The sequence below is a fragment of the Saimiri boliviensis genome, chromosome 12, assembly GCF_048565385.1.
Source record: "Saimiri boliviensis isolate mSaiBol1 chromosome 12, mSaiBol1.pri, whole genome shotgun sequence".
NCBI lineage: Eukaryota > Metazoa > Chordata > Mammalia > Primates > Cebidae > Saimiri > Saimiri boliviensis.
In genome coordinates, this window is record NC_133460.1 from 53,012,455 (window position 1) to 53,027,778 (window position 15,324).

The 15,324-nt window shown below is 53.8% G+C and overlaps 1 protein-coding gene across 25 annotated transcripts in view; it reads right to left on the reverse strand.

Annotated features, from left to right (window-relative positions):
* Positions 1 to 14,730, reverse strand: part of CAMK2G (calcium/calmodulin dependent protein kinase II gamma) — a 61,854-nt gene extending 47,124 nt beyond the window's left edge. For 7 of the 25 annotated variants that reach the window (XM_039478318.2, XM_039478326.2, XM_039478312.2 and 4 more), the window contains exons 1-3: positions 14,511 to 14,727; positions 13,103 to 13,197; positions 956 to 1,015 (exon numbers count right to left, since the gene is read on the reverse strand). In XM_039478318.2, coding sequence (XP_039334252.1) covers positions 956 to 1,015; positions 13,103 to 13,197; positions 14,511 to 14,575 — 220 coding nt within the window. In that variant the 5' untranslated portion in view covers positions 14,576 to 14,727. Of the gene's footprint in view, positions 1 to 955; positions 1,016 to 13,102; positions 13,198 to 14,510 lie in introns of all 25 variants that reach the window. The other 18 variants (XM_039478310.2, XM_039478309.2, XM_074382415.1 and 15 more) reach the window with 7 other exon arrangements.
* Positions 14,731 to 15,324: the final 594 nt, after the last annotated feature.

Genomic DNA, 15,324 nt, shown 5'->3' on the forward strand with positions numbered 1-15,324 from the left:
GAGCAGAGCAGGCGGTCTCCGGGGCACAGTGGGAGCCCCAATATTTAGGCCATGCCTGAGGAGCACAGAACATGTGTTGTCTTTTGTGATGACTCAGGGCTTTCAGGGAAAACCTAGGAGATGCGCCCTGCTCTGCCTCAAGTCAACACTGGGGCTTCTGCTCAGACACTGCAGCCAGCGCAGTTTCTGTCCCTTCTGCAAGGAGCACCAAATCAGGGCCAACGCTTTTGGCAAAGACGATTTCAGCTGAACAATGTAAAACTGAGCCAGAGTGGGCTGAGGCAGGCAAACCTCCTCAGGCTTTAGCACAACCAACAATGTGCTCTTGTCCCCCAAGTCAGGGTGGGAGCAGGGAGAAATCCTCTTTTTTCTCCTTCCCCATCTGAGTGGTTCCTGCCATCCCTTCTCCAGAGAAGACAGGCAGGGGTGGGGGTGGGGGTGGGGGTGGGGATGGGGAGGAGGGGGGCGGGCAGCTTGTTTTCTTGGCTCTGGGGAATACAAATGGGAGCACCATGGAAACCCCTAAAGTGTGCGGGACACCGCAGCAGGAACAAAACTCTTTCAGGTCCACAAACAAAATCCTGATCCTTTCATGAGGGCTGTGGATGGCCTCTGGTGAGGGATGCTGGCAGGCTAAGAGCCCGGAACCTCACACACTGAGGACCCTGGACCTCAGCCCAAAGACAGAAGGAGAAAGGGAAGAAATAGCGTCTGAAACCTATTCTGATGCCTCACACCCCAGCCCTGAGAAGCGCCGCCGCAGTGATGCAGATACTCAGGTCTCTAAACTAGAATGCCCCAGAATTCTGAAACACAGCTGCTATCCTGCTCATGCAAAAACAGACACCAGGTAAAGGTCCACAGACAGAGGTGATCCCACACACAAAAGCAGTAGATGTCTGCTCTTCCTGCTTCTACAAAATACCCACAAAATGCTCTGTGCCCAGGCACTCACCGATGTTTGGATGTTTCAGAAGTCGACATATCCGAGCCTCACGTTCTAGTTTTTGGTGATCTAAAAGCAGAAGAGAAAAAACAAAAGCCATTAACCATCCATGCTCCTTGTGGTCACCTTGTTATTCATATTCTTTCAGTTCTTAGGTATTAACTATGCACTTGTGATGATTTGCTGAAGTAATGCAGCAAGTCATGGCAATCCTGGAGATAGTTTGTTTTCATTTTAGGGTCTCACAATAGTTTGCTTTCTTTTCATTTTAGAGTCTCACTCTGTCCCTCAAGCAGGAGTACAGTGGCATGATCACAGCCTCAAACTCCTGGGCTCAAGTGATCCTACCACTTCAGCCTCCTGAAGAGCTGGAACTATAGGCACCAGCCACCAGGACTGGGTCAGATCATTATCATGACCACCTTTTCCAGATGAGAAAATGACTCAAGAGGTTGCACATTTCAAGTCAGCGAGCAGGAGAGCTAGGATTTGAATTCAGGTCTTCAACTAAAACTCTGGTGCTCTGTCCACTACAACAGGGTTCCAGTGGCCCAGTGTCTAAAATCCCTTTCGTATTTTTTCTTTTTGAGACAGAGTCTCATTCTGTCACCCAGGCTGGAGTGCATTAGTGTGATCTCAGCTTAATGCAACCTCCGCCTCCCAGGTTCAAGTGATTCTCCTGCCTCAGCCTCCTGAGTAGCTGGGATTACAGGTACACACGATCACGTCCGGCTAATTTCTGTATTTTTAGTAGAGATGTGATTTCACCATGTTGGCCAGGTTGGTCTCGAACTCCTGACCTCAGGTGATCCACCCACCTCAGCCTCCCAAAATGCTGAGATTACAGGTGTGAGCCACTGCACCTGGCCCAGAAGCTCTTTCTTGTTAGGAATACTAACAATAGTTAAGTTATACTGAGCACCTAATATATACTTGGCACTGGCTAAGGGTTTTGCATATATTCTCTACATAGTCCTGATGACAAGCCTGAAACATAATGATGCTGATAATAAAGACGCTGATGATCAAGATAATGATGACTTAAAAAAATAATAGCTAACATTTATTCAGAGCTTACTTCTACACCAGGCAGCTGCCTCTTTTAATTTATCCTCATAACACCTCTAGGATGTTGGCATTGGTATGATGCCCATTTTACAGAAAGAGAAACCAGGACACAAATCCTGCCTCTCCCCAGGGTCTTCTTGGCCACCACTGCTGTGAGCTTTGACCTGTTCACATTCAGACCCTGGGATTATTCAGTCTTGGTGGAATAATCAGAAATCCATGAGTCCTGAGATCCAAGTGAGCTGCGTGGGTCAATTCCTTCCACAGGAAGGCAGAGCTCCAGTACGTGGGAAGATAGGATGCTACTCACAGCACGGAGGCCTCACAGCCCTCCCCCACTGTCCTTCCCTCTTTCTACTTGCTGAAATCCTGCCAAAAGTCACCTCCTTCATGAAGTCTTCCCTGCTCCTCCCGGTAGACTGTGACTTCTCCCTCCTACTCCACCCCCGCAATTTCCCAATGCACTTCTCACGATTCTCACATCATATATTACATCAGTTATCTTTCAGTTGCAAGCTCTCCGAAGGGTGGGGGTATCTTTCCGGGTAGTGCTTTCTAGAGTTCTTTCTGTAAACAGGGGCTAAATAACGGTTTACCAATAACAACAGAAGTAGTCATAACAATCGCTTACTAAGCACTGACTACATGTCAGGCAGAGGCATGGATTACCATAATTCATACCTATAGAAACTCTGTGAAATAGGGATCTGATTAGCTCCATTATATTACAAATGAAGAAACTGAGGTTTAAAAAGACAGAGTAACCTGCCTAAGGTAACACAGACAGGCAGTGATGCAGGTGGTCTAAGCCTAGAGTCCTCTTTCTCCACCCCTGCGCTATGATGACTGAATAAAGAACGATGAGAATAAGGCCAGGAGTGGTGGCTCATGCCTGTAATCCCAGCACTTTGGGAGGCCAAGGTGGGCAGATCATGAGGTCAGGAGATTGAGACCATCCTGGCCATGGTGAAACCCTATCTCTACTAAAATACAAAAAATTAGCTGGGCGTGGTGGTATATGCCTGTAGTCCCAGCTACTCAGGAGGCTGAGGCAGGGGAATTGCTTGAATTGGGGAGATGGAGGTTGCAGTGAGCCGAGATCACGCCACTGCCTTCCAGCTTGGTGAAGGAGCAAGACTCCGTGTCAAAAAAAAAAAAAAAGAATGGTGAGAATTTTGAGTCAAGACTCCAGGCTTTGGAGGGGGTCCAAAAGGAAGAGAGTCCAGTTCACCTGAATGCTCCAGGTCTGCGCAGGTTCCTTCATATCCACAGCTACCAAGCTCTCCTCTCTCCCTGCTTCTACCCTAAACAGCAAAAAGCCTCTGTAAAGCTTCCCACGGCCCTCCCAATGATATCATCAGGTGAATGCTATGATTGTCCACATTTCTAGACGATGGAAGAAATGGAGGCCCAAGGAAGTTAAGTAACTTGCCCAAGATCCCACAGCAGGAAAGAGACAGAACTGGGATTCAAACCCAGGCCTGTCAGTTTGAGATAATGTAGGGATTATGGACTAGAAGAAATTCACATTTATTGTTTCACTAACCAAACCCAGCTTTGTCCTAAACTTTCCCTCTAGCAACAGCTCTACTTTGTGGAAGGAGGTGGGGACAGACAGAGATTAGTTCCTGCTGCCCAGCTAATCCGTCCCAGCTGCCAAAGATCTGGGTCAGGCCTTCCTTCCTGTCCCTGAGTTCAGCATGACCACTGACCAGGATGCAGCCAGGAGAACCCCAGGTAACCCCCAACTCCCAGATCACCTGGCATCCCTTGGTCTCAGGCACAGGGATATGGCCAGCAAACTCCAGAAGTGGGGCACTCAAGGAGGCTTCAAAAGCCTTGCCTGGTGGCTGGGGGCCTTGCTTATTCTAGATCTGACAGGATGTTGACATAACCCCACCTTCCATCCCTGGACTTGAAATGGAGGTACCAAGCTAGCCAGCCCCAAAGTAACAGACCCATGGCCCTCTCTCTAGGCATGAACCTCTCCACCCTCCAGCGCGTAACTCTCGGGCTTGGTTGCCTGGACAGGTGCAAGAGAACAGCATCTTGCAATGTGGAGGTGGCAGCTGAGGGAAGGCCCAGAAGATTAATGTTTATCTCCTTCCTTAAGTCTCTTACTAGCTAATGGTTACAGTCCCACAACAGCAACACACTAAAAATAAGGGCACTCTGGCTTTACCAGTGACTTTGAGTGAAGAGGAGAGACACAGACTCAGGCTCTCAGCTCCTCGAAGGAGCTGCCCAGCATCCAGAGGGTCCTCGTTAGCCTCTTAATTCAGCCTTAACTTCAAGGAGCTAAGCCCCAGCAAGGCCAAGGTTTTCTCTGAACCCCAGGACTGCACCTTGGTCCTCATTCTGATTCTAAGCTGCGGAGTAAGGCAATTAACAACTCATTGGTTTTGGAGTCAGATAGCCCTGGATAGGGCCCAACACTGCCACATCCGGCAAGCTATTAAATCCACCTGAGCTTCATTCATTCCTTCAAGAAATATTTACCGTGGCTGGGCGTGGTGGCTCACGCCTGAAATCCCAGCACTTTGGTAGGCCAAGGTGGGTGGATCCCTTAAGGTCAGGAGTTCAAGACCAGCCTGGCCAACATGGCAAAACGCTGTCTCTAATAAAAACACAAAAATTAGGCAGATGTGCTTGAACCCAGGAGGTGGAGGCTGTAGTGAGCCAAGATCAGGCCACTGCACTCCAGCCTGGGTGATAGAGCGAGACCGTGTCTCAAAAAAAAAAAAGGTAAAAGAAATATTTACTGAGGCCTACTATGTGACAGGCACTATTCAAGATGCTAAGAAGACAGAGGTGAATAAAACAGACAAAAATCCCTGCCATCATGGAGCTGACACTCTAGTGGGCTGCATGTGGGGGAAGGACAGACAATTAAAAAACTCAATGGCACATTAGATGTCATGGCAAGTACTTCGTAGAAAAAGCAGAGAAAGGGGAGGTGTAGATTTATGTAGGGTGGTCCAGGAAAGCCTCAGTAGGAGGTGACATTTGATTAGGACCCAAAGGAGGTGAGACAGTGAGCCAGGCACATTATCTTGGAAGAAGTTCCTCACTTCTAAAATGGAGATAGCAAGATCTGAGGTTTAACTGAGTGGGTACAGGTTAAGAGTTCTGCATAAGGTCTGGCATATAGCTCCTTTCCAAGGGCCCAGTGAGAAGGTGGATAGGGTCTCCTGGGCTGGGCTTGTGGCCACAGATATCACCAGAGACATGTGAATGGAACCCACAGTCCCCTGTGCCCAGGTAGAATCAGGACCTGCAACACAGCAACCAAGCCCTCCTGCCTGGCTTCTGGACTCCCCACATGGTCCTCGTTGCAGTCCTGGGGGTGGGGTATCCCTCTCAGTTTTGGCAGGGCCCACCTGTGTCTATAGTCTGCAGGTGATGGGCAGCAACAGGGGCTTCTCAGAGAATGGGGACCGCCACAGGAAACGTCACTGCCCACTTCCCTCCTCTTCCTCGCAGCCATGGCATCCTGCCATCCACAAGCTCTCCTCAATGAGCAGAGTGGTTTCTCCCTGCCGTCATGCACCACCCGGCCACCACCCAGCCTCTCCAGTTGTTGTCTCCTGTCTCTTTTCCCCACACTTCCTGTCCTATAGTCACTTCCAGGGCTGGGCCACAACTGGGAAAAAGCTGAGGGTCCACTCCAGTGGCAGCAGCAGCGGAGGGGTTCCAGGATAGGGTAGTGGTTTCTAGAGCATCTTTCCCAACTGCAAGAGCATCCCAGCTGGATGCAGCATCCCCAACCCCAAAAAGGGTGAGGCCAACTGAATGGACTTGGTCCATAGTGGGAGGGCCCTGGCTCGACATCCCAAGGTGCCACAAAGGTAGCTGCCTCCCTTGAGATGCCCCCTCCTTCCAGTGACCACTAGGGAGCAGCTGTGACCTTTCGAGGTGGACTCTCCTCCAGCCACCTTTCTACCAGGCTCATCCCCGCCCCTCCCACAGCCCAGCCCCCCCTTCCTGTTTGACAACAGCCACTTCCCGCTTTTGCACAGGGCCACTTCCTGCCCGCCTGTGTGCTACTGCCATGGAGAGACCCACCCCTGCCGGCCTTGAGCCCAGCTCCAACCACAGCCCTCTGCAGGTTTTCCCCGTGATGAGCAGAGGCAACAGGAGCAAAAAGCAGAAGCAGCTCCAGCCCTTCCCCAGCAGCCTACCCAGGCCAGAGCCTGGCCCTGGGAAACAGGGATCCTGGAAGCCCAGCCTATCCCGCCTTCTGCCCAAGTGCTTCAGGACTTGGTCCAAGGCACCGCAATTTCACAGGAAGGGCAGCAAGAAGTGACCAGATGCACTGAGGGAGGCAGAAGAGGAAGCAGATAGGAGGTGATAGCGTGTAGCCAAGGGGTGCACTGAGCCTGCCCTTGAACCAACTTCCCCTCTGGCCTGAAGACAGAAGCCTACTCCAATGCCCTTTCCTTCCTCCACCAGGTCAGGGGGCCAGGGAGGGCTGGCCACAGACTCTCCATGGCTCTATCAGGGATGGGCCTGCTGACTTAGTGACATTTTCCTAAAAAAAAAAAAAAATCCCACAAATGTCAGCACTAGCTTCAAATAAGATCCTGCTGCCATCTAAACATATAACCTTCTGTATGAGGGAAAGGATGCACATTTCTACGCTGGCTGAGGACAATCCCAAGTTCCAATCTCAAAGACATTCTTAACTTTGCAAAGAGTATTTTGCAGGTCTGTGCCTGAGACCTCAAACATGGATGTGAGATGCTTCCTGAAGCCCCACTGATTTCAGGGCTCGATGGGAGGCAGCCTTATTTGTGCCCTCCTGAGTGCCCCTCATCTCCTTCCCAAGAAGCAGAGGCCCCTGTCCGGTCCCCTTGGGCACCACTCTGAGGAGCAGAAACAAGGACAGCACAGGGATTTGGTATCATAATCCACCTTCCCCAGCTGCTTATGTACAGCCCCAGGCCTGGGGCACCAACCAGTGGGAATCCCAAGCCACGATCCCACTGACCTCACCCTGACACTGCGATGCCACATCCCTTCTTCTTTGAATCTCACTCTAAAGGTGCAGAGTCTCTAATTAAAAGCAAAGTCCATTCACCATGTAAGAGCAAGACCATGGTTTCTAATTCCCTCATACCCATACACCCGGTGACTAGCTACGGGCTGTGAATACAGAGGGATGGGGCCTGAAACATGCCCATGTGAACCCCCAAGGCTCTGTACAGTACCCAACATCCTCCCCTTCTCTTCAGCCCTCACTCAAGCAGTTTTAACAGGGTGACACAAAGAGCTGAGCCCCACTTTGGCCCCTAGATCTCAAGGCAAGGGAAGCTCTAACTAAAGAGGGAAAGAGGCTCTAAGAAATGCCCCACAGCAAAATGGCCCTAAATCAGCTTTGACAGAGAAAATCCCCATGGGGTCACTAGCAAGCCCCAAGAAGGCAAGGCTCTGCCTGGGGACACTCTGGCCACTCTGAAGGGCCAGAACAGGATCAGCCATCGTGTTCTCCATGCCCCCGGCAAGGCTCCCGGTGCCTGCAGCCTTTGCCCACTGTTTTGGTGACATTTCCTTCATGGTAACCAGCCCCAAGTAAAACATCCCAGGAAGCAGCCCCTAAAAATAGCTCCTCCCAGGGCAGCAGCAAGCAGGGGGGAGGGGAAAGAAAGGGAGGAGAAAAGAGGGGAGCAGATGGGAAGCTGCGGCTGCTGCTGATAGGGCCCAGGAAGCGGAGATGGTGTTGGGGAGGAGTGGCTGGAAATCTCCCCACCGCACAGCCCAGAGAGGTGGGTACAGACAGGAATGGGGCCTCAGCCAGCAACGAGGAGGGATTTGCTCTACCAGGCTTGGAGCTCAGGGCCTAGATGGAGAGGTGTGGGGTGATGCGCCAAGATTCATCACAGGAACAAAGTATCCAGAACCTGTGTTTTAAAGAAAGGCGCCAAGGAGTGGGTGGAGGCCACACAGTCTCAGGACGCTGGGTCTGAGCCCTGGCAAAGTCACAGGCACCTGCAGCGCAAAACAAAAAAAACAGGCCCCAGACAAAGCTCTGTGCCTTGGTTTCCCCACTGGTCCTGGGGCAGATCTGTCTGGCCATGGGCAAGATGACAAAGGGCCTCTGCTGAGAGGCATTCAGGAGGTGTAAAGTGCCCATCTCCTCCTGTCACCATCCTTTTGGCATCCATGGGATCAGGCCCTTGTTGGTCTGCCAAAGCTGTTCAGAGAGCAGCAAGCACAGAGATGGGGGCAGGAATGATCATACCCAGCCTCTCCTTCCATGTCTCCAGCCTCGGCAGAGAATGGGGTCAGCCACTCACCTCTAGGGTTTCAGCACAGCTTCTGACAAGGGTATGGTGCGAAGTGACCAGAGGAAGCAGCAAGAAGGCAGGGGCCTCCCTGACTGAACAGGGCCACGTTCCCACCTCTGTCCCCACCCCCTGATGTGGCACCCCAAGTCGCTCTGGGAAGGCAGGTGAGAGGGGAGGGGTCAGGCTACTGTTGTGTGCACTAAGGCCCACAGCTCAATGTGACCGTATGACAAAAGTCACCCAGCAGAAGCCTTTGCACAGAGGAGGGACCTGCAGTCAGCTTCCATCCCTTCAGGAGAGAGGTAGAGGAGTTCCATCACTGATATGCAGGATGCCCATTTCTCTGTTTTACAGAAATTGGCCTGTTTTATTTTCAGGAGGAAAGCATGGTTTTGCAAACAGCCCCCCTAAATGCTTCCTCGAGGCCTGTGTTCCAGTGCTGCGTGGCTTTCTCTTCCTTCTCTCACTCCCTGCATTGCTGCTTCCCCCTCCCTTCTCTTTCCCTCACTTCACCCAGGTCCTTAACAGGAAAGTCTCACTTGGAGATACCACAGGGGACACAAATGTCATGGGGGCTACTCAGGCCAACACTAGGGGGGAGGGGACTCTTAGCTGGCACCATCCAGGGGGATCCCATTTCAGTCCCCAGGGCCAGCTGGACCCAGAAAGGGACAGCCTTTACCCTTCTGGTGGCCAACATGCCACAACCCCAGCCACCCAGCCTGCCTCAGCCTCAGACACAGACACCTCAATTCGGAGGCCCAGAACAGAACAGTCCATGTGCACAGATGGCCACACAGCAGCAGAGGCACAATCTGGAAAAGGCTGGGCCAAGGTGTGTCTATTGAATTCCAGAGGGCATGGCAAGAGCAACTGTCACTGTTGTTGCAGATTTTAGGTGGCATCTGTTAAAGAGTGGCTCATGCCTCACCTGCATGAAATTCAGTGGAGCATGTGTTTAAAATGCAGATTCTGTGGCGCCGCCCTAGACTTCCTAAAGTAGAATCTGTAGATAAAGCCCAGAAATCTGCATTTTTTAAAACCAGTTCTCAGGGTGATCCTTACGCACACTAAAATTGAAAATCACTGCTTGGAAGAGATCCCAACAGTGGCCCTATGGTGCCATTAGTGACAAGAAAGGAGGAATCATCAGCTAACTGTCTGCCTGCATCTCCCACTCTGCCTTATGCCCCAAGCACAGTTCTTTATCCTCATCTGTCCTCTCTTCCAGCAGCCGTATCAGGTCTGCAACCGGGCTCCCTGGATCAGAAAGGGGGACCCAAGCCAGTAGCAGGGTACAGGGGCTCTGGCAACTTGACTCTGAGTTTCCTGGGAGCCAAAGCCAAAAGGCAACCACGATTGGTTACACAGTCCTCTTGACCCATTCATTTAATGCATATGTGGCCAGCATACGTCACTAGGGCCTACCCATGCAGAAGTGAAGAAGCACGTAAGGACCCTTCCCTCACCTCCCAGGTCCTTGCAAAGAGGAAAGCTTTTGCTTACATTTAGCTTCAAAAGAAGTTTCTTCAAATAGGGTGTACAGATTAAATACACTAAAGTGTTATAACAGATTTCATAACACTGCTTCCGGTAGTATCTCTTAGTAAGGCCAAGGGCATTACCCCAGTAACCATCTCGGATAAATCCATCTGGATTCCAGAAAGCAACTAGAATCCAGATAAATTGTACAAATACAGAAGTTTCTTGTGATGCTGATAGTTTTAGGGATAAATCCTAAACCATGTAGAAGAAAAGACCATTTGCCCTTCAACTGTAACAATATGGGGGAAATGCTTTGGATACAAGCAAAGAGAGCAGGATATAAAATGTTATGCTCCGTGAGGTGAAAATCTGTATGCATATGAATAAAGATAAGAGGGAATATGAAGATTTAAAAATAAAAAAAGACATAAGGGCTCAGGCTCCTTGAGGGGGGTGCTCTTAAATCTTAAAATAACGACTTATCATTGCCATCACCTGGCCCACTAGCTCCTGCATCCAAGCCTATTTTAAATGCCTCCTTCGGCCTAGCGGCGCTAAGCTTGGAACCACGGGCTCCCTTATGAAGAGTGGCTATACCACTCGTATAGCGGCTCTGAAGCAAATGGAGTGACGTTATGTGACTTTCAGTGACTTTATGTAGACAGGCCGGCAGACAAAGATAGTGCTCAATGCACATCTGCATGAACTCCCCACCTCGCAACCCAACTGCCAATGTGGGCCTCTGAGGCCACAGTGACAAGACACAACAGCCCAAAAGAAGGCTTCCCATCTAGGTCAGACCCCCTGGAAGACCAGGTGATCTCTCTCTCTGCCTCCTGGGCCACCTCACCAAGGATGCCAAGGAGAAACAGCTTTATACCCTCTGTCTTTCTTTTCAGTTTGTAGCCCAGAGAATCACAAGAGAGACAGCAGGCAGGAAGACCCAGTAAACACAGCAAGCCCCTTCAGACCTTCACAGATGACCCTGGTGGGCCCACGACATTCCCAGACACAGAAATCCAACACCTGAGGAGCCCTAGACAGACAGACAGCAATGAGTGAAACCCAGCCCCAGTGGCTGCACCTTTATAAAATATATAGTGTAAACTGAGAGGCTTCAGGGAAGCCATGGGCCCTCACTCCCTAACCCCACGGGCACCGGCCCATGGCTACCCTGGCCCAGCTCTCTCCAGGAGCTCACATCCCCTGTGCCCAGCCCACCCTGTTCCCTCCATCTCCAGGACAGCCCCTTCCTACTCTCCCACCTTCCACAAAGTACTGGCTGGCACTTACACATTCTGACCCCTCTGGCTGGCATCTGTGCCTATCATCTGTGCCTCTGTCTCAAAGTCAACCTGGCACACGAGGCCACACAACAGAGCCCAGACTTAGCATAACCATTTAGGGAGAGGGGGAGTTCTGTCTGAAGCGTATACTTTTACACAAGAATCCTCTTCTTGAGGAAAAAAAAAAAAATCAAAGAGAAATCAAACCTCATCCAGTTTGGCCAGGGAAAGAAAGATACCCACTGGGAAAGATGGGACAAGGTTGAAAGGAGGTGAGGAAGGGAAAGGGATGCTATGACACAGGTCATGGAAGTTCAGGCGGGTAGGGGGAAGAGTAGGAAATGAAAGCCCCAGTTAGGTAGCTGCAGGAAGTCACCACATCACCTATCCTCACATCCCAGAATTTGGCTCCCAGCTGTCTCTCCTTCCCTTACTCCGGGGTCAGAGAACACTGGTGAGATGAGGAGAGAAAAGCATTGCGTCATCAACTGGAGACACCAGACACCAGCCCTGTTTCTGATGCACCAGGGCTCTGCTGTGTGAGCATGAGAGGTATTCAGCCTCAAGCCATGGTTCCTGCCTGCACCTTCCATCCTTGGCCAGAGAATGTCTGCCAGAGAGTGCAGCCCCTGTTGTCCACGCCCCCCCTCCCCAGGGGAGGAGGGCATTTGACCGCCCACATATCTCTATGGCAACCATCCTCAGACTCAAGGTACCCAGAGAGAAAGAAAACAAACAAGTCCAACTTTATAGGCAATGCACACGAACAGCAAGAGATGGAGCTGGATGGGAGTCAGCAATTCGTGCCTACTGGGGGGATGGAAAGAGTACCCAGCCAGGGGGTGGAGATGGCCCTGCTAAACAGGTCCCAGAACAACTGCCAACAGACAGAAGCCCACTGTCATCTCCATGGAATTATAGAGCTTCACTGAGCCTTTGGGACATCTACTATGTCTCTTATCCCAGAGAAGCCCGTGTCATTATTGGCCAAAGCCCATGTCTTCCCCAGGGCATGTGTCCTGGCTCCTAATGTATTTATGGCGTCCAACTGTCCAGCCCTAATTCCTTTCTCTGCATCTCATAACCTTTGTCCCCCAGCTGCACCCTGCAGCCCTCCAAGATCTGACCTCTATACTCACTAGACGTGTTCACAGAGCACTTCACACATTGCTGGGTCTACTCCTATCAGATGAGGTGAGTTTGGCAAGCACCCAATAGGAGGTTCAGACAGTGTAGGTTCAAGGTGTGAAAGACAGGCCCTGACCACCCCTCCAGCCTCAGGTACTTGGGAGGATCTCGAGAATGAGGCCCCAAGGCCTGGGCCTTTATGCTCCTCAGACTCCAAGGCAGTGCAGTTCTCCTGCCCAAACTGGACCATTGGGATTTCTAGACCATGAGGCATCACCCTCCACCCAGGACAGACTACATCTGCTGCTGCACCACCAACTTTGTAATTTGATCAAAAAAGCAATCAAGTTCATCTGGCATAATTTGTTCCTGAGAAGCCCTCGCCATAGCAGCCTCCCCTGATGTTTACAGATTCCCTTCCCTTGGGAGTCTGTTCTGCCGCCTGGTGGGCAAGGGAGGCTGGCTTTGTCAGAGCTGCTCACTTACTGCATTTCTATCCTAAGTCACCACGGGGGCAAAAGGACCAGGAAATGCCTGTCGTGGCCACCACTGCCCCAAAGGGAGAGGCTCCAAATGCCCCAAATTAAGAGTTCTCCCTTCCATGCCACCCACTACCCCCATATCTTCCACCTCCCTGAAGACAACTCCCTTGAGCCTTTAGGGGCCACTGTAGCTACCTGCATTTCTTACTTAATTCTTTGCTACCTGAGCACTTCCAGTCCCCTTCGCCCCTTCCCCTCCCCACCGCAACTCCTTTTCTGGCTTCAAAGTCCAAACAGTCTGAAATTCCAAGTCCTCTCCAAGTGCTAAAAGGCACAACCCCCAATTCCTGGGGCTTGTTCAGATGAAGCCATGGCCCTTGGAGGCACCCTTAGAAAGAGGCCAAGACAGAAAACACTCACCCCGGGCAGACAACTTCTTGGTATTGATAATTTTTGCTGCATACTCCTGTGTGGAGGTTTTCTTCACACACCTGCGGACCACAGAGAAAGCACCCCTGGAGGGAGAAGGGGGAAAGAACTGGGACACGGAGCAGGGCAGTGACACAGACACACTTCAGGTCTGGGGACGATGATGCTCCCATCACCAGACCTCTAGTTACACTCACATACACGCACACACCCTGGCGCTGCGACCACCACCATCCAACCCGAGGCAGAAGGACGTGGCCACCGCAGGACACTGAACAGATGTTGGTGGCCTGCCGCCCTCCCACTCTCTCATCCAGTCCCTGGGCAAGGCAACAGCCTCCACCTCAGGCTGCACATCAGGAGAGGGTGGGCGACGCTGAAAACACACACCTGCTGCATCTCAGACAGCCCTGCGGTCCCAGCCAAGAGAACCAGGGCAGAAGGGACCACAGAGACCCTGCCTTTCTCTCGGCAGGAACATCTGAGGGTAGGGGAAGGAGAGATTAACAAGAGGGATCACCCCCTGAAAGAGTAATCTCCCTCAACCATGGGGCAAAGTGAGGCTCAAACCCCCCACAACTGGCTTCACCTCGCTGCATCCCGCTCAACTGACAGCAAGGGAAGAGAGGACACAGTCTGACATCAAGAGCTCCCCTTCCCATGCTATTTTACTTGACATCCCCCCAAAATGGGAGCTCGCACTCTCGGCTCGGGAAACGTCTAGAGGGGCGAGAGGGGCAGGGGCTGCAGTGGCCAGGCTCGGCGCCGCGGGTGGGGGTGGGGGGCCGGGGCTGCTGCAGCGGCCAGCTCAGTGCGGAGGGGAGGGGGATACTGCGGCTGCGGCGCGACTCCTGGGACCACTGCAGGGGTGGGGGGAGGGGACGGGGGTGCCGCAGCACTGCCCAGACGCCGGGCTGGGAGCCTGGAGCAGCACTCGCGGGGGGCGGGGCCGGGTGCCAAACAGCCCCCCCAACGCCCGGGCTCCGCAGCGGGGCTGGGGCCGCAGGGCCGGGAGGGTCCTGAGTGCGAGACGCGTGGGACCTGGGTTCAGGGTGCGGAGTGAGCTCTGGGGCAGCGCAGGGAGGTGGTCGGGAGGGGGCGCCTGAATAGGAGGGGCGGGGCTGGAGGGCGCCCGGGAGCGGTCCCGGGGCTGCAGTGCCCGCGGCGGCGCGCAGGGTGCAGCGGCCCCGCCAGCTGCTGCAGGGTGCGAAGGGGCTGTGGGGCAAGGCGCGGGGGGCGCGGGGCCCTGAGGCGGCGGGCGGGAAAGGCGGGGGTGGGGCGGCCGAGGGGGCGCCGCAGCGGCCGGTGCAGGGCCAGGGGGCGGGGCGAGGAGCCGCATAGCGCCCGGGCGGCAGGGCAGGCGGGGAACCGCGGCGGGCGGACGGCGGGCGGGCCGTACTTGCCGAGCTCCTCGAAGAGCTGGTAGTCGTCGGTGAAGCGGGTGCAGGTGGCGGTGGTGGCCATGCTGGCGGGCGGGCGGACTCGGCGGTGCAGCCCGCGCCGACGTCGGTGCACAGTCACCGCCGCCCGGCCGAGGGAGCAAGAGGAGGAGACGGGGCTGAGCCCGGCAGCACCGCGAGACTTTACCGGGGAGAGCGAGGGAGGAGGGACACCCCCGCGCCGCCCGCCCGCCCCGCCCCCAGCCCCGCCGGCCCCCCCCGCCCGGCCCCCGACCCGCCCTCGGGGAGGGGCCTCCCGCCGCGGGCCCCGCCCCTCGCCTGAGCCGCCCGCGCTGGGCCTGGCGCGCCGGGCAGCCGAGGGGAGGGGGGCCATCGCTCCGGGCCACCCGCCGGGCGGACGGACCTGGAAGGTTCGCGACCTATGGGCTCGTCTCTGGGCGAACCCCGCGCGGGCTCAGGAACGTGCGTGCGAGGGTGCGTTAGGAGTGTAGAGATCTGGACCACCGAGCTCTCTGAGGGGCCCCACACGAGGGTCTCGAGCTCCCAACCGGGTTCCTAGCATGTGGGGCGAGATCCAAGGTCAAGGAGCCTGTGCGAGGCTGCACGCCCGGAGGCGCCCCCAGCCTGCGCTGAGCCAGCTGCCAGCCGCCTTCCCTCCCGCAGCTGACAGTCTAGACTTGAGCAAGCACCAGGGCCATTATTAGAAAGAAACCCTTCAGGCGCGGTTTGATCAGGGAGACCACGCCAGGGGCAAGGATGCAGGTAGGACTCTGCCTTCCTGCACCACAGCTGCAGAGATAAAAGAGTGTTCAC